Source organism: Myodes glareolus, chromosome 10, assembly GCF_982192425.1.
Source record: "Myodes glareolus chromosome 10, mMyoGla1.1, whole genome shotgun sequence".
Taxonomy (NCBI): domain Eukaryota; kingdom Metazoa; phylum Chordata; class Mammalia; order Rodentia; family Cricetidae; genus Myodes; species Myodes glareolus.
Window position 1 is genome coordinate 52301039 of NC_142035.1, and position 14025 is coordinate 52315063.

At 42.6% G+C, this 14025-nt stretch overlaps 1 protein-coding gene across 5 annotated transcripts in view; it reads left to right on the plus strand.

Moving 5' to 3' along the window:
• Atp8b4 (ATPase phospholipid transporting 8B4 (putative)) overlaps window positions 1-14025 on the plus strand; it is a 171662-nt gene that overhangs the window by 58092 nt on the left and 99545 nt on the right. For all 5 annotated transcript variants that reach the window (XM_048459636.3, XM_087911238.1, XM_048459634.3 and 2 more), the window contains exons 9-10: window positions 1348-1430; window positions 11207-11365. In XM_048459636.3, the coding sequence (XP_048315593.3) occupies window positions 1348-1430; window positions 11207-11365 (242 nt within the window). The remainder of the gene's footprint in view (window positions 1-1347; window positions 1431-11206; window positions 11366-14025) is intronic.

The following is a 14025-nucleotide window of genomic DNA, read 5'->3' on the forward strand; positions in this document are numbered from 1 at the left end:
AGAGGAATGAAAACTCTGTAGTGAATATATTGTGAATACTTAGGGCACATGCATTCCTTAATGGGACATTGTGGAATACTACTCAGTAACAAAAAGGAACAACTTATTAATAGATACAATGACGGGGCTGATTCTTCAGAGAACGTTGCCAAGCAACACCAGATAGTCCTAAAGGTCACGTGGTTGCCCGGGAATCAGACCAGTGTTTGCTGAAGAGGGAGTGAGGGGAGAATTCCAGGGAAGCTGGTGTGGCACTCGCTTTCACACAAGACAGGAGTGATGGCCATATGGTCACCGCTGGCCACTAGCAGCAGAGTCTGCTGTCTACTAGATGGGTGGTCCTGTTGAGGAGAGCAGTTCACTGTGATCTGCCCAGGGTGTTGGTTGTGCCATCCGACACCCAAGAGTTTTCCCCATTAAAAGTTGGTTGTGTCATCCAACACCAAGAGTTTTCCCCATTAAAAAAGTTCAGCTACTGTAGAAGTAGCCATGACTGTCTTTTGCAAACAAAGCTCCGCAGACAGCAGATGCTAGAGTGATGTTGGCCTCCCTTTGGCAACGGTGTTCCTAGTTCCAATGTGTTTTATAACTCGTATAGGATGTGTGAGTAGGTTCGGACGAGACCGTATTTCTTCCGTTCTGTGTTCTTTTGAACATAAATGCAAAGCAGATCTCTGTGCTGTTACACAGGTGTGCTGTGGGTAGAAAGCCAGGTCCAGAATCCTAGATTCCCACTTGTTGTGCTGATGTGATGTGAGGGGTGTGTGTGTGTGTGTGTGTGTGTGTGTGTGCGCGACACCCAAAACCAGGCTCTGTATGTCTCCTCATTTACATTTTGTGTGCTGGCCCCTACACACTTGCTTTAGTGAGAAGTTGTTGGATTGTTCTGTGCAATGATATATTATTTGTATTTTAGTAAATAAATCTTGCCCGAAGAACAGAGACAGAGCTAAAGTCACTAGAAGTCAGGTAATGATGTCACACACCTTTAATCCCAGGATTTTGGAGATAGAGACAGATGGATCTCTGTGAATTCAAGACTACCCTGGGCTATACAAGACCAGTGTAGGAACAAGTGTAGATTTTTTGTGGCCTGTACCTTTAATCCCAGTACTAGGGATCCATGCCTTTAGTCTCAGCACTAGAAGAAATATAAAATGGGAGGAGAGAGAGGCTTAGCTGCTTGGTCTCTGGTCACCCAGCCTCGGTAGCGGTAAGACTTCTCTAGTAGCTTGACTGCCTTGTTTTTCTAGTTTTCAGGTTGAACCCCAGTTTCTGTCCCTGGGTTTTTATCATTTGTTCTACGGTTAACGTACAAAAACTCCTGTCATGTCTTTCATTTAACAGGGAAACAAATCTAAAAGTTCGTCAGGCGCTGCCTGTCACCTCAGAACTGGGAGCAGATATTAGCAGCCTCGCAAAGTTTGATGGTAAGTGCTTTAAATGAACAAAATAGCTACAAGCCAGATGGCAGCACAGTAGCAAATTATCTGAGATTCCATTCGCATTTCTCCTCCTCGTCCTCCCTCATTATTGGTGGGAGAACATAAAATTCTGCAGGCATTAATGGCTGTCACTTCATGCGCTCATGCTAAAGGCAAGCATGGCTTTATAAGTCACCACCTAGTTCATCCTCAGGCCTTCTTTTGTGGATCTCATGCCCTTCTGCCCACAGTGCCCTTCTGCTGGCCCTATGCTTTCTGGAGCGGACTACCTTGGTGCAGACTTGCTGAGGGTGAACGGGTTGGCATTTTAGTTCCAGCCCTAGGTCTGGCTTTTCATCCAATGGCTCTGTAACAAAACCAGGGCTTAGATGATGACTCGTGAAGACAGGTCTCCTGCCACCCAGGCTTCTTTAGTTTGCATAATGGCATACCGTTTAGAAACCCATAGACGTTCAATGAGAATCTCCAAGTTACAGTCAGCCATCAGGTGCCTTAAATTCTTGACCATGTTCTCAGCATCATCTTCATCATTGCCGTCGCTTTCCTCCTCCTCCTCCTCCTCCTCCTCCTCCTCCTCCTCCTCCTCCTCCTCATCATCATCATCATCATCATTTCATTCAACCCAGACCCGCTTCCTCAGCAGGTCCTTGCTTCTCCATGTTTCTGCCTGTATCTTGTGCTAACATTATTTCTTTAAGAACCACGGAAGGCTTCTAGAGGCCAGCCACCCTAGATAGCTGCATTTTATGGTTCCATGACCACAAAGGAATTCCTTTAAAAGTAAGAGAAAGAGACACTAATGGTAGTGTTTTCTTATCATGCTAGGGAGGCTGAGGCTTTCCTGTCACCCCTCAATTGTCTTTAACATTCCTCACTTGCAAGTTTGGTTTTGGAGATCACTATTCCCACGTAGGTGGGTTTGATTTACTGAAGAGTCTTACGAACTTAAGTCTACTCTTCCGAAATGTTTTCTTTGGAGTTTACTGAGAGATAATGAAGATAAAGGGTCTTGGCAATGCCCCTTGAGTGAAAGGCTGGGCAAGTTTATAATATGAATCCTCTCCAACACACATTTCGGAATATATATGGTTTGTGCTTGGCATCTGCTTGTAAATTCTGCCTGGATTATGTTAATATTTTAATCTCTCTTAAATGACTGTTGCTATAATAAATGTTTATAGAAAAATATTCTTCCAAATTAAGGTTTAATTTAGAGGAGTAGCCAGGAAACTTTGAATAGCCCAAGAAATATTTTGATTAGATTAAAACAAATTACAAATTTTCTAACCAAGTAATTTTTTTTCAATGAATTGTTACTGTTATGTGAATCCAAGAAAAGTAAATTGTATTCACGAATCAAAATACTTCTTAAAATACTTGTGTTTGACTATTTATGGAGCCCTAAGAGGGCTAAATATACTCTGCCATTATTCACTTCTTCCCTGGCAAAGCTGCACCTTTATGTGTCTGCCAGTCACAGTGAGCTATAAATCTAAAAGTTTTAGTTTTCTTAACCACCAGAAAGCATGAAATGGTTGTTTGAACTATTTCCTTCCACTACACAGATTTTAATGCAGGTAGCCTAGACTACGATGCCATTACAAGCAACCCTGAGATCTCAGTGCTGTGAACACAGTAAAAGTCACTTCCTACTCATGTCCATTCTGATGTGGGCGGGGCAGATGACCCCATTTTGTAGCCATGGAACTTGACCAAAGGATAAACATGAGGTATGGGAGACACTGTACCTTTTATCTACTTATTTTGTCTTATTTCATGAGCCCAGGTGCTATTGTAACAAATTAGGCAGTAACAAATGTGGCTATTGGTTGAGGGGTGCCTGATATGACCACCTTGACTACCATGCTTGCCATATCTAATCCTGGCATCTTAGGATTTTCACAGAACGGCATTTCCCCCAGGTGAGAGGCCACACCTCTACAGCCCTGTGGGGCTTCAATCTCCAGTGTTGCAGGACCCACATGGAGCTCCTGTCTCCTCAGGTCAGAGGCCATACCCTCTCTCTCCATTGGCATCCTAACCCTGCTATCTCAGGATTTGTGCAGAGTTCCTGTCAACTACTCAGGTCAGAGACCAGATCCCTGTTGTCTCTTGTCCCCTAACCCTACTATCTTCAGGCCTAGCCCCTCCACCCCCTCTCTGCTAACTCAAGCAAATGACTACTGTTGAAGTCAGAAGTCACAGTATAACTTAGCCTAGCTAGGATCACCTCAGTTCCCTCACATTCAAATCAGGACCGAGTAACCCCAATTGAACTTAAAACCTCAACTAACTGATCCAGAACCAGTCAAACCCCAGGAACAGCAAGGAGAGATTCAAACATCCGCTCAAGGTAGGTGCATCTGAAACCCATGCCAACAGCTACAGCTAATGAAAGGTGTGTAAGCCAATATAAAACACCAAGATTAGAATGGGGAGATTGCTCAATGGGTAGAGTGCTTGCTGCACAAACACTGCTGGGGGTTAGGTCCCATAAAATCTAGATAAAATCTAGACATAAAATCTAGATGGGGGATGGTGGCCCTCTGTAATCCCAGCATGCGAGAGACCAAGACAAGGCATTCTGGGAGCAAGTTGGCTGATCAGAGCAACTGAAATGGTGAGCCCTGGGTTCAGCAAGGGCCTCTGCCTTAACAGTATACAAGTTGGAGCAGTCTCCGACCTTCACATTCTTACATAAACACGCATCTGCACACATATGAGCACACACACACACACACACACACACACACACACACACACACGGTCCCAAATGGAAGCTGTTTAGACAAAACTCCAGAAAAATTATTGAAAAAATTATGTTCTAAGAATTCACAAAGGGCACGGATTAAATTCTTGTAGGAATTTAAAGAAAACTGTTATAAATTACTGAATGAATTCCAAAAGCATCCACATAAATATGTATTGAATTTAGGAAGTCAGCTCAGGATATGAGATAAAATTCAAGGAAGAAGCAGAATTGCTGAAAAAGAAAACCAAAATGAAATTAAGCTGGAAATGAAGGATTCTACAAGAGAAAGAGAGAGTCAGGGAAAGTCTTGCTAAGGTATCTGGAGGGCAGAGGAACAGCAGGGCCTGAGGGACAGAAGAACTGGATTATCCAAACAGAGAGAATGGATTCTTAGTCAGGGAGTACCCAGAAGTCTCCCAAATAACTCAGACCATTGCTGTCACTCTTGGTTGCCAACCAGAATAAGACAGTAAAACCCTCGTGCTAAAGGCACCTCGTAGATTTGTTTATAAAACATAGAAAAATGAAGCTGGAAGTGAGCAGGAAGCTTCTTCCTCTGACTCATGTTCATAGTGCTAGAAGGTGCTGGAAGGTGTTGTGTAGCATGTTGGGGAAGAAATATCACCAGTGATCTTGCCCAGCTGTAGATTACATGTGCAAAACACTTACCTGCCCAGAAACACATGCCAGCTGGTATGAGGGTATTCTGGGGTTACCAATCACTTTTGACTGCATTTGAGATCTGCTCCATAAGAAGGAATCCACAGTGGATGCTGTAAAACCGGCTAAAAGTTAGGCAGGTCACTGACTCGAGAGTGCACCTGATGCTGAAGCTTTAGTAAACTGGACATGTAGTTAATCTGCCTTGTGGATATTTGCTTAAGCCCATAAGGAGCCTCCATGAGGAGACTCCTGCAACCCTCAGTCTCTCCTAGCAGCAGGTGACTGTCAAAACTGGGACTCAGCTGACCAGAGTGCTGAGGATAAGTGACTCAGCCCCAAACAGGACACCTGTGTCCCCACCTTCAAGTCCCAGCAGCACTGCAGAAGAGAAGGTGGAGAGACTGGGAGAGTCAGAGACTGGGGAGCCGTGCTGTGAAATACTTCCTTTTGGAAATGACCTGGTGTTGCAAACACGAACAGATTCCCGGAACAAGACCCACAGGCATGCAGAAAGGGAAAACAGCAGTGTGAAGGGGGCTAAGCAGGAAGAGGTCAGGAGGAGCAGAGGAATGAGAGAAGGCAATGGGGTGTGAGTATAATCACAGTTCCTTGCATACAGGTATGCAATGGCCAAAGTCAAACATGAATATAAAAGAGAAATCAATAAATTTCAGGGCTTCTTCTGGTGACCAGAAAGACTTCCCTATATATTATGGAAATCAAAACCAAACGTTCCATCTTTTAGCTTCCATTAAGGATGTTACCTACTTTTGATAATGTTCTGACCAGCTTTGGGGAGTTTAAACAGACAAGACCCACATACGAGGCAGGTTCTTTCTTATACATGCGCATGTATATGCATACATATATATATGAATGCATGCACACATACATACATGTGTGCATACACATATATACATACAAACACACATACATATACACATCCATGCACATACAATACACACATATATACATACTCACATATAGCATACATGCACACATACATACACACATATATACATACAAGAGCAGCTTTCAGTAGGTGAATCTGTTTATTTGAAGAGTTCCCATACAAATAAATATTTTTTCAAGTATCTGAAAACACTATGTGTAGTCAAACTTTATAAGAAAAATAAATAACTTGATCTAATATAATAAATACAAAAATAAATTGAGTTTGATGAAGCTTCTCATGTTAAGTCTTATGGGAATCAAACAACATTTATAGATAAACACCTGGAAACCTTTGTCAATTGCACATTTGTAAGCTAGATATTTTTACACATTGGGGAAATTCCCTAATACACATGTGTTCAAATGTGTTCAAGAACCATTTGTATATTGTTACTGACTGGACTGTGGTCTGTATTTTGCAACTAGTGACATGTTTACATAGTTTGTGTGACTGTTCATGCCCATCTGAACCAGAGAAGGGTTGACTCTTTAGTTAGGAATCTTTGTGCACTTTGTGGTCGTTTCCTAAAGAATAGCATGTGTGTAATTAAAGAAAAATTACTTCTCTTCTTGGTGAAAATAAATAAGCTAGTAAATAAATAAATGGGCTCGATTAGCACCTTGTTTCTTTACAGAATTTGCCAGACAACTCTTCCACTCAAATGGATGGAAGCACAGATCAACACAGCACACCTGATACATGGGATTCCATTCAAAGACATGAAGGAAGAATCATTTCTCTTTGACTGGTGGTGCTAATATGGCCATTGTGACACTAATATTGGGGTGCTGACATCTCAGTATGGAGAAGGTTATGCTGGGGCTTGGCTTCCAAAAACTCAAGTAGAATCACTTGGCTTTAGAAATTATGAAGATGACATCTTTTTGCTCTCTAAGGAAAGAGACTGTCATCTCAGTAGGCAGCACAGCAGTAGTTGGGCAACTGCCTAAACATCGAGAAGTTCTTGACTGGTGAAATTCTTGACCAGCAGTAATGGTGCCTCATCCAAAGCACAGCCCGTCCTATGGAAGAGTCACAGTGTGGACAATGAAGAAATATCACTAATAATGTGCAGAAAGAAACTAAAGCTAGTTAGTTTTGGAAAAATCATGGGATATTGTGTTCTAAAAATTTTCATTGTTAACTTATTTTCTCTTTGAGTAAATAGTCTGAGAAACTCACCAAATTAGTAGTTGACCAATAATCCAGCAGGCTGAATTTAGAATTTAAAATGCCAAGGAAAGTTCAAAATGAGAACTTGTAGAGTTTGTTCAGTGTAGGTATTTCTCTATCAGTATAAAATGGACAAACTTCTAAGTGTTTTCTTGCCTTTTCTCTCCAGAGGGGGAAATGAGATTAACTACCTTGACTATGCATACACTTAATCATTGAGATGATTTATCCCCAAGTTGTATCTTTTCCAACGAGGTGATCATGTGAGAAATGATTCTGTTTTCCCCAAAATGGTTTTCTTATCCTTTCCAGCCATTTACCTTCTCCTCCTCTAGTAGAAATAGAGGGAAGAAAGAAGGGCCCAAGAGAGCCTCTTTTGATTCTTACACTGTGGGAAATAGTTTTGCTTATTTCTGATGTGCCTGTTTTCATCATTCTCTCTGACTTCTATTACAGTTAGGTCATACGAAAATATTTGGTATACAAGTCTCCATTTTCATGATTCCTCTCAAAACATACCTACCTTTTCATTTATCATAGATTTGCTATAATACCTATGCCATCTCTCAACCTCTTTTCTTTTGGAAGAAAATTATGTGCTTGAGTGTTTTACCTGGATGTATATAGGAGTACCATGCACGTACCTGGTGCCCTTGGATGCAGAAGTCATTAAATACTCTGAAACTGGAGTCAGAGCAGCAGTGAGAGGGCAGGGAATGAACATGGGTCCTCTGCAAGAGCAGCAAGTGCTCTTAGCCTCTGATTTATTGGTCCAACCCCACAATCCCTTCTTGAAACCATTTTCCCCAACTATGTCTCCAACAAATATTTTTAGGATTTTTTCTTTTAAAAATGATTTATTTTATCTTTTTTTCCTTTTTAAAAAAATTTATTGATTTTTATTGAGCTCTACATTTTTCTATGCTCCCCTCCCTGTCTCTCTTCTCCCCTTCAACCTTCCCTCAAGGTCTCCATGCTCCCAATTTACTCAGGAGATCTTGTCTTTTTCTACTTCCCGTGTAGATGAGATCTGTGTATGTCTCACTTAGGGTCCTCATTGTTGACTAGGTTCTCTGGGATTGTGATTTGTAGGCTGCTTTTCTTTGTCTTACTATTAAAAACCACCTATGAGTGAGTGCATGTGATATAGGATTTTATTTTGTAGACAATGTGGGAGCACATAGGGATGAGTGCAGTGTTTCCCACAAAGGAAGCTGGTAGTCCCTTTGGAAAGCGTGAAAGAGAAATGGGAATATTCATGTTTTAAAGAGCCAATGGAACTAAGACAGGGGAACCAGCATTTTTATCAGTTAAAAAATGGTTTGGCTTTGTTCCCAATGTTTTGCTGTGATGGGACCCTTGGACTGCCGGGACTGCACTCCTAGGAAGCTGTGCTGGGTTCGGCCTCCAGGAGCTCATATAGAACTTGGCTCTATGGTCCCTGGCAGAAAGGCTCCCTCAACAAGAGGCCGAATATGGGCATGTCTTCTTGCTGAGCATAGTGAGCCAAAACGTTCAAGGTTAAATTTACGTACTTGTCAGCCTTTGTTTATGATGATGAATTTTCATCAAATAAACTGCTTTTTAAATTGTTATTGACAAGGAACTATGTATCATGCTGTTTTTGCCCAAATCACATTTTTTTTTGAATAGTGGCCATATTTGAAGTTTGGGAAATTGAGTCTTAGGTGAAGAAATCGGAATGAATTTTGAGGGTTCTATCAGCCGGTTATTTGTGCAGATTTTGCTGGTGAGACCCACTCAATTCAAGGTTATGTGAAACTCAGAAAAGAAAATTATTATTCAAGGAAAAGATGATCACCAAAATCTGATAATTTTTAGAAAGCTCTGGTCCCACAATGTAGTTTTCAAAAGAACCTGAGCCAGTTGAAAGTTGTTTTAGTTACTTTTTAATAAACAAATAAACTATCATGAGAGCTAACTACAATTTAGATACTTGGTCTAAGAACCAACCTGCACAAGGTTGTTGTCTCAGTGAAACCCAGGCTGCCAGGCTGCCATTTAGCACTGGCTGTCTGGGAAGGCCCATAGAATGACCAAATAGAGTTTTTTTTTTCCTTTTTTACTAATTAGGAAGTGGTAAGGAGAGGTTAGAGAGAGGTTTCATTTTGATTTTAAAATATGAGCAGCCTGGCTGGTCAAGTTTTCAGGCTACAGGATTCCCAGCTGCAACTGCACCTACTGTTTGGAAAGGAAACCAGCATTCTAGGAAGGGACGAAGCCCTTGCAAGCAATCTCTTCAGCATCAGAAGGTGGCTTAGACAGAGGATGGGACCCCTCTCTCCACTATGCTTTAGATCTTAAGTCTTAGATGAAGATGCCCGGCTCAGTGTTGCTGTGTGATGGTAGCACTTTAAGATGTGCGGCCAAGAGGGAAGATCAAGTCGTTGGCGGTGTGCCCTTGAAGGGGACTGTAGAAGCGAATCGCTTTCACACACTCCTACTATCCTGTGTCACCACAGACTGAAAGTATCTGGACCAATCGATTTTAACCAGAGATCTCCAAACCTGTGAGCCAAAGAGCCAAACCACATTTTATTTATTTATTTGGTATTGAGTTTTCAGTACAGCAATAAAATAGTGACCAAGATAGCGCCGTATAGAAGATAGCACTGTCTAGAACTCCTGATGTAGCTGGTCTCCCTACCCAGTGTTGAACATTACCCCCTGCCTTTATTTTTCCAAACTGCTTTTTTAGGCTTCTGGTTTTAAAAGGTACTTGTTGCTTCTAAGACAGTAACCTTGTAAAATGCCAATCTTACTTCTGACTCTGACCTGGGCCCAGATGTTTCTGCTCCATCCTCCCTTTTTATCCTTCCCTTGTCTTTTTTCCTTCTTCCTTCCCTTCTTTCTCCAGTGCTCACTCTGTTCTCTCATGTCTTTCTACTCATTACTTCTAAAAGCGAAGCACATTTGTCTGTAGTGTGGATGTACATGAATCTGATAGTTACATCTTGTGAAGTGTCCATAAAAACCATTTCTGTTTTCTCTTTCTATCTAGAAAGCTCTCACCCTGAGTATGCATGTTCTGCTTGAAATAATGGAATGAGTCGATTTTGTTGATTTGGAAGGAGCAGGCCCTTACTTACTTGGAACTAAAAATAAACCAAAACAACCCAAAATACCAAAAAGCTAGGACCGTTTTCTGGCGAATTAGAGCGATCTATGAGCTGCCTTTGAGTCAAATCAAGGCTCGAGTCACAGGCACCTGGAAGAAATCTCAGCACACAGGGCAAGCAAAGCTCAGGTTTCTTTGGGGTGTGCTATACAGGACCCCAAATCTTTACTATGGATATAGAAAACTGATTAACTTTTGTTATGAAACCAAAATTGTGGCATCTTAACTCATGTGGCAGTTTACAGTAAGCAAGAAGAGAAATGTGAAGTTTATCATTTTATAGTTGTAAAAAGTCGTTTTAATATACTCTAAGAATAAAAGTAGGTACTTTTAAATGTTTTTTGTTTTTTTCCTTCTATTTACTTATTTATTTATTTTTAAAACAGTCGTTTTCCCATTTTACATACCAATCCCAGTTCCCACACCTTCCCCTTCTCCCACTCCCTCCAGCTCCTCCCCCACCTTACCCCCCCCCACCCCCATCCACTTCTCAGAGAAGGTAAGCCTTCCTGCTGGGAGTCAACAAAGTCTGGTGCATCACTTTGAGGCATGACCTAGTCCTCGACCCTGTATCTAGACTTAGCAAGGTATCCCTCCATAGAGAATGGGCTCCAAAAAGTCAGGTCATGCTCTAGGTCTCACTGCCAGTGACCCCACAGACTGCTCAAGCCACACAACTCTCCCCCACATTCAGAGGGCCTGATTTGGTCCTATTCAGGTTCCCTCACTGTCAGTCTGGAGTCAGTGAGCTCCCACTAGCTCAGGGTTTCTGTGGGTGTCCCCGTCATGGTCTTGACCACCTTGCTCATATTATTTTTAAGGAAAAAAAAATCCCTTTGCTCTCGTGGACTCTGTTCTTGTTGATCAGTGTAGACAATCCTGCTTAAAAATGCTTGGTGGATTTCCGTCTTCTCTTGTTGCAGTTTATTTTCTCCCAGCACACATCCTGCATGTGCAACAGCATGCTTTCAAGAAGGGAAGGACAGCACACTGCACATCAGCAGCCGGGTGGTGACGTAATGCTAGGGGCTCCTGGAACGAGTTCGCAGGGAGTCTAAAGAGGCTTGCTTCCTTTCCAGGGACCGTCGTCTGTGAGGCACCTAACAACAAGTTAGACAAGTTCTCTGGAGTCCTCTCTTGGAAGGACAGCAAGCACACTCTCAGCAACCAGAAGATAATCCTGAGAGGCTGTGTCCTGAGGAACACCAGCTGGTGCTTTGGAATGGTTCTTTTTGCAGGTACAGTGAGTAAACCAGGACCGTCTCTGCACCGTCCCTTCCTGGAGTCACTTCAGTGTAGTGCGTAGTCCTCTATGGATGTGGGTGTTCACAGAGATCTTCTTATTTTTTTAATTTCTTTTTTTATTGGTTTTTATTGAGCTCTACATTTTTCTCTGCTCCCCTCCCTGCCTCTTCTCTCCCCTTCAACCCTCCCCCAAGGTCCCCATGCTTCCAATTTACTCAGGAGGTCTTGTCTTTTTCTACTTCCCATGTAGATTAGATCCATGCATCTCTTTCTTAGGCTGCTCATTGTTGTCTAGGTTCTCACAGAGTTCTTATTGAGTGCCAAGTGCTGACTCTGAGTTCACCCCGGAATGTGGTGTCCTATAAGAGACAGCAGTGCTCTGAGTATTATCCACGTGGTCCTAGTGTGTGGGAAACACTGATACCTTGAATTCATTCTTAAGGATGCTGAAGCCTTCAGTATGTGATGGTATCTACACATCTACTGCTCAGTTTCTTTCTCTTTAGCCCCATCATATGTGTCTGTTAGTCTATGTAATAACCTGCCCTTAAAACCAAAGAGCGATATGAAAGAAGGCACTCTGCGGCTCACATTGGTTGTTATTGGAAAATGTCAAGAGGATCTTGTGAGAAAGTCTTCTTGGAGAGCAATCATACCTGTTTGTCACCAGGGCAGATGGGTCTGAAGGTGGTGCTTAATGGGACTAGGATGGATGGAGGGATGGAGGGATGGATGGATGGCAAAAGGTGTCATTGTCTTCTTTCTTTTTGTTTATTCCTCTCATGCAATACATCTGTACCTCAGTCTCCCCTTTCTCCACTCTTTTCAGCTTCCCCTCCTTCAAATCCACTGCTCCTCCATTTCCCTTCAGAAAAGAGCAGGCCTCCTAGGAATATCAGCCAAACATGGCCTAAGATGCAGTAAGACTAGGCACAAACCCTCATATCAAGGTACACCAGGCAACCCAGTAGGAGTTAAAGGGCCCTAAGAGCAGGTTAAAGAGTCATAGGCACCCCCTATCCCACCGTCAGGGGCTCCACAATTACCGCAAGGTAAACAAACACAGTGTGTGTATAGAGGAAACAGTGCAGACCCACGCAGGCTCGGCAATTGCTGCTTCACTCCTCTGAGCCCCCATGAGCCTAACTCTGTGGGCTGTGTTCTCCCGGTGCCCTTGTTCCTTCTGGCTCCTACAATCCTGTCTCTCTCTCTTCTGTAGGGTTCTCTGATCTCAGCCTAGAGTTTGTCTGTGGCTTTCTGCATCTGCTCCTATCAGTTGCCAGAGGAAGCCTCTCTGGTGACGTCTGGGCTAGGCACTGACCTATGAGTATAGCAGAATATCATTAGGAATTGTTTCATTGATTTTTCTCCCCATCAGCTGTGTTTAGTTCTGCCCTAGGTCTCTGGACCATCTAACTTCTGGTTCTGGGCCATAAGGCAGTGTTCAGCATGGTCTCCCTCGCTTAACATGGTCCTCAAGTTAGACCCTCCCACAAGCTCTGAGCCACCATTACCCCAGCACATTTTGCAGGAAAGACAGGTAGGTTGTGGGTCATAGGTTTTGAGGCTGGTTGATGTCTCAGACCCGCCACTGGGAGCCTAGCCAGGTTCCAGAAGATGGCTGGTTCAGGCTCTGTATCCCCTATTACTAAGGCTCCTCATTAGGGTCACCCTCATAGGTTCCAGGAAGTTTTCACTGCACTAGGTTTCCACATCGCCCTTTTAAGTGCCCACCTATTCCAGTAGTCTTGCCCCATACTCTCTTCTCCCATACCCTCCCTCCAGACTGGATTCCTCCTTTTCCCATCCCCAACCATCCCCATTCCATCCATAAAATTTATTCTATTTCCACATTCTAAGGAGATCCATGTGTCCCACCAGAACCCTTCTTGTTACTTAGCCTCTCTGGGTCTGTGGGTTTTAGCACGATTATCCTTTATTTAACAGCGAAATATCCACTTACAAGTGAGTACATATCATATTTCTCTTTCTGGGTTTGGGTCGTCTCACTCAGGCTGACTTTTTTCTAGTTACAGCCTTGCCGGCAAATTTCATGATGTCATTTTTTAAATAACTGAGAAATACGCCCTTGTGTAAATGTCACATCCTCTTTAGCCACTCTTCAGTTGAAGGACACTAGGCTGTTTTCAGTTTTTGGCTATTATAAATAAAGCCTCTGTGAGCATAGCTGAGCAAGTGTCTTTGTGGTAGGGCGGGGGTCTTATGTTTATCTACTGTTTTTGCTTTCTTTGTGTCTGTGAGTCTGAGGTAGCATTCTCCTTCTCAGGAACAATAGTGCAAGTTGACAAATCCACCCAAATTGGACTCGTAGCTTCATTTTCTAGCCCTTGATTAAAAAAAAAATCCGACTTATTGTGACACCAAATTAAGATGTGTTTTGTTTCTGCTGATTATATGTGTAATTGAAATTGGATCATTTTTCTTAACTGAGTTTCCTTAGCAACAACAAATGCTCATTAAAGACTCAATGCATTCCAGAGCTAAAAAAAAAAAATGCTTCTAAATACCCTCAGCTGTGTGTGTGGGTGTTGCTTTTGCTCTCAGGGCAATGCCATGTGTAAAGGCCCAGCAAAACTCTAGAAATGAAATAGAATCAAGCTTTTGTCTGGGGCTGAATGTAGTTTCATCAGAT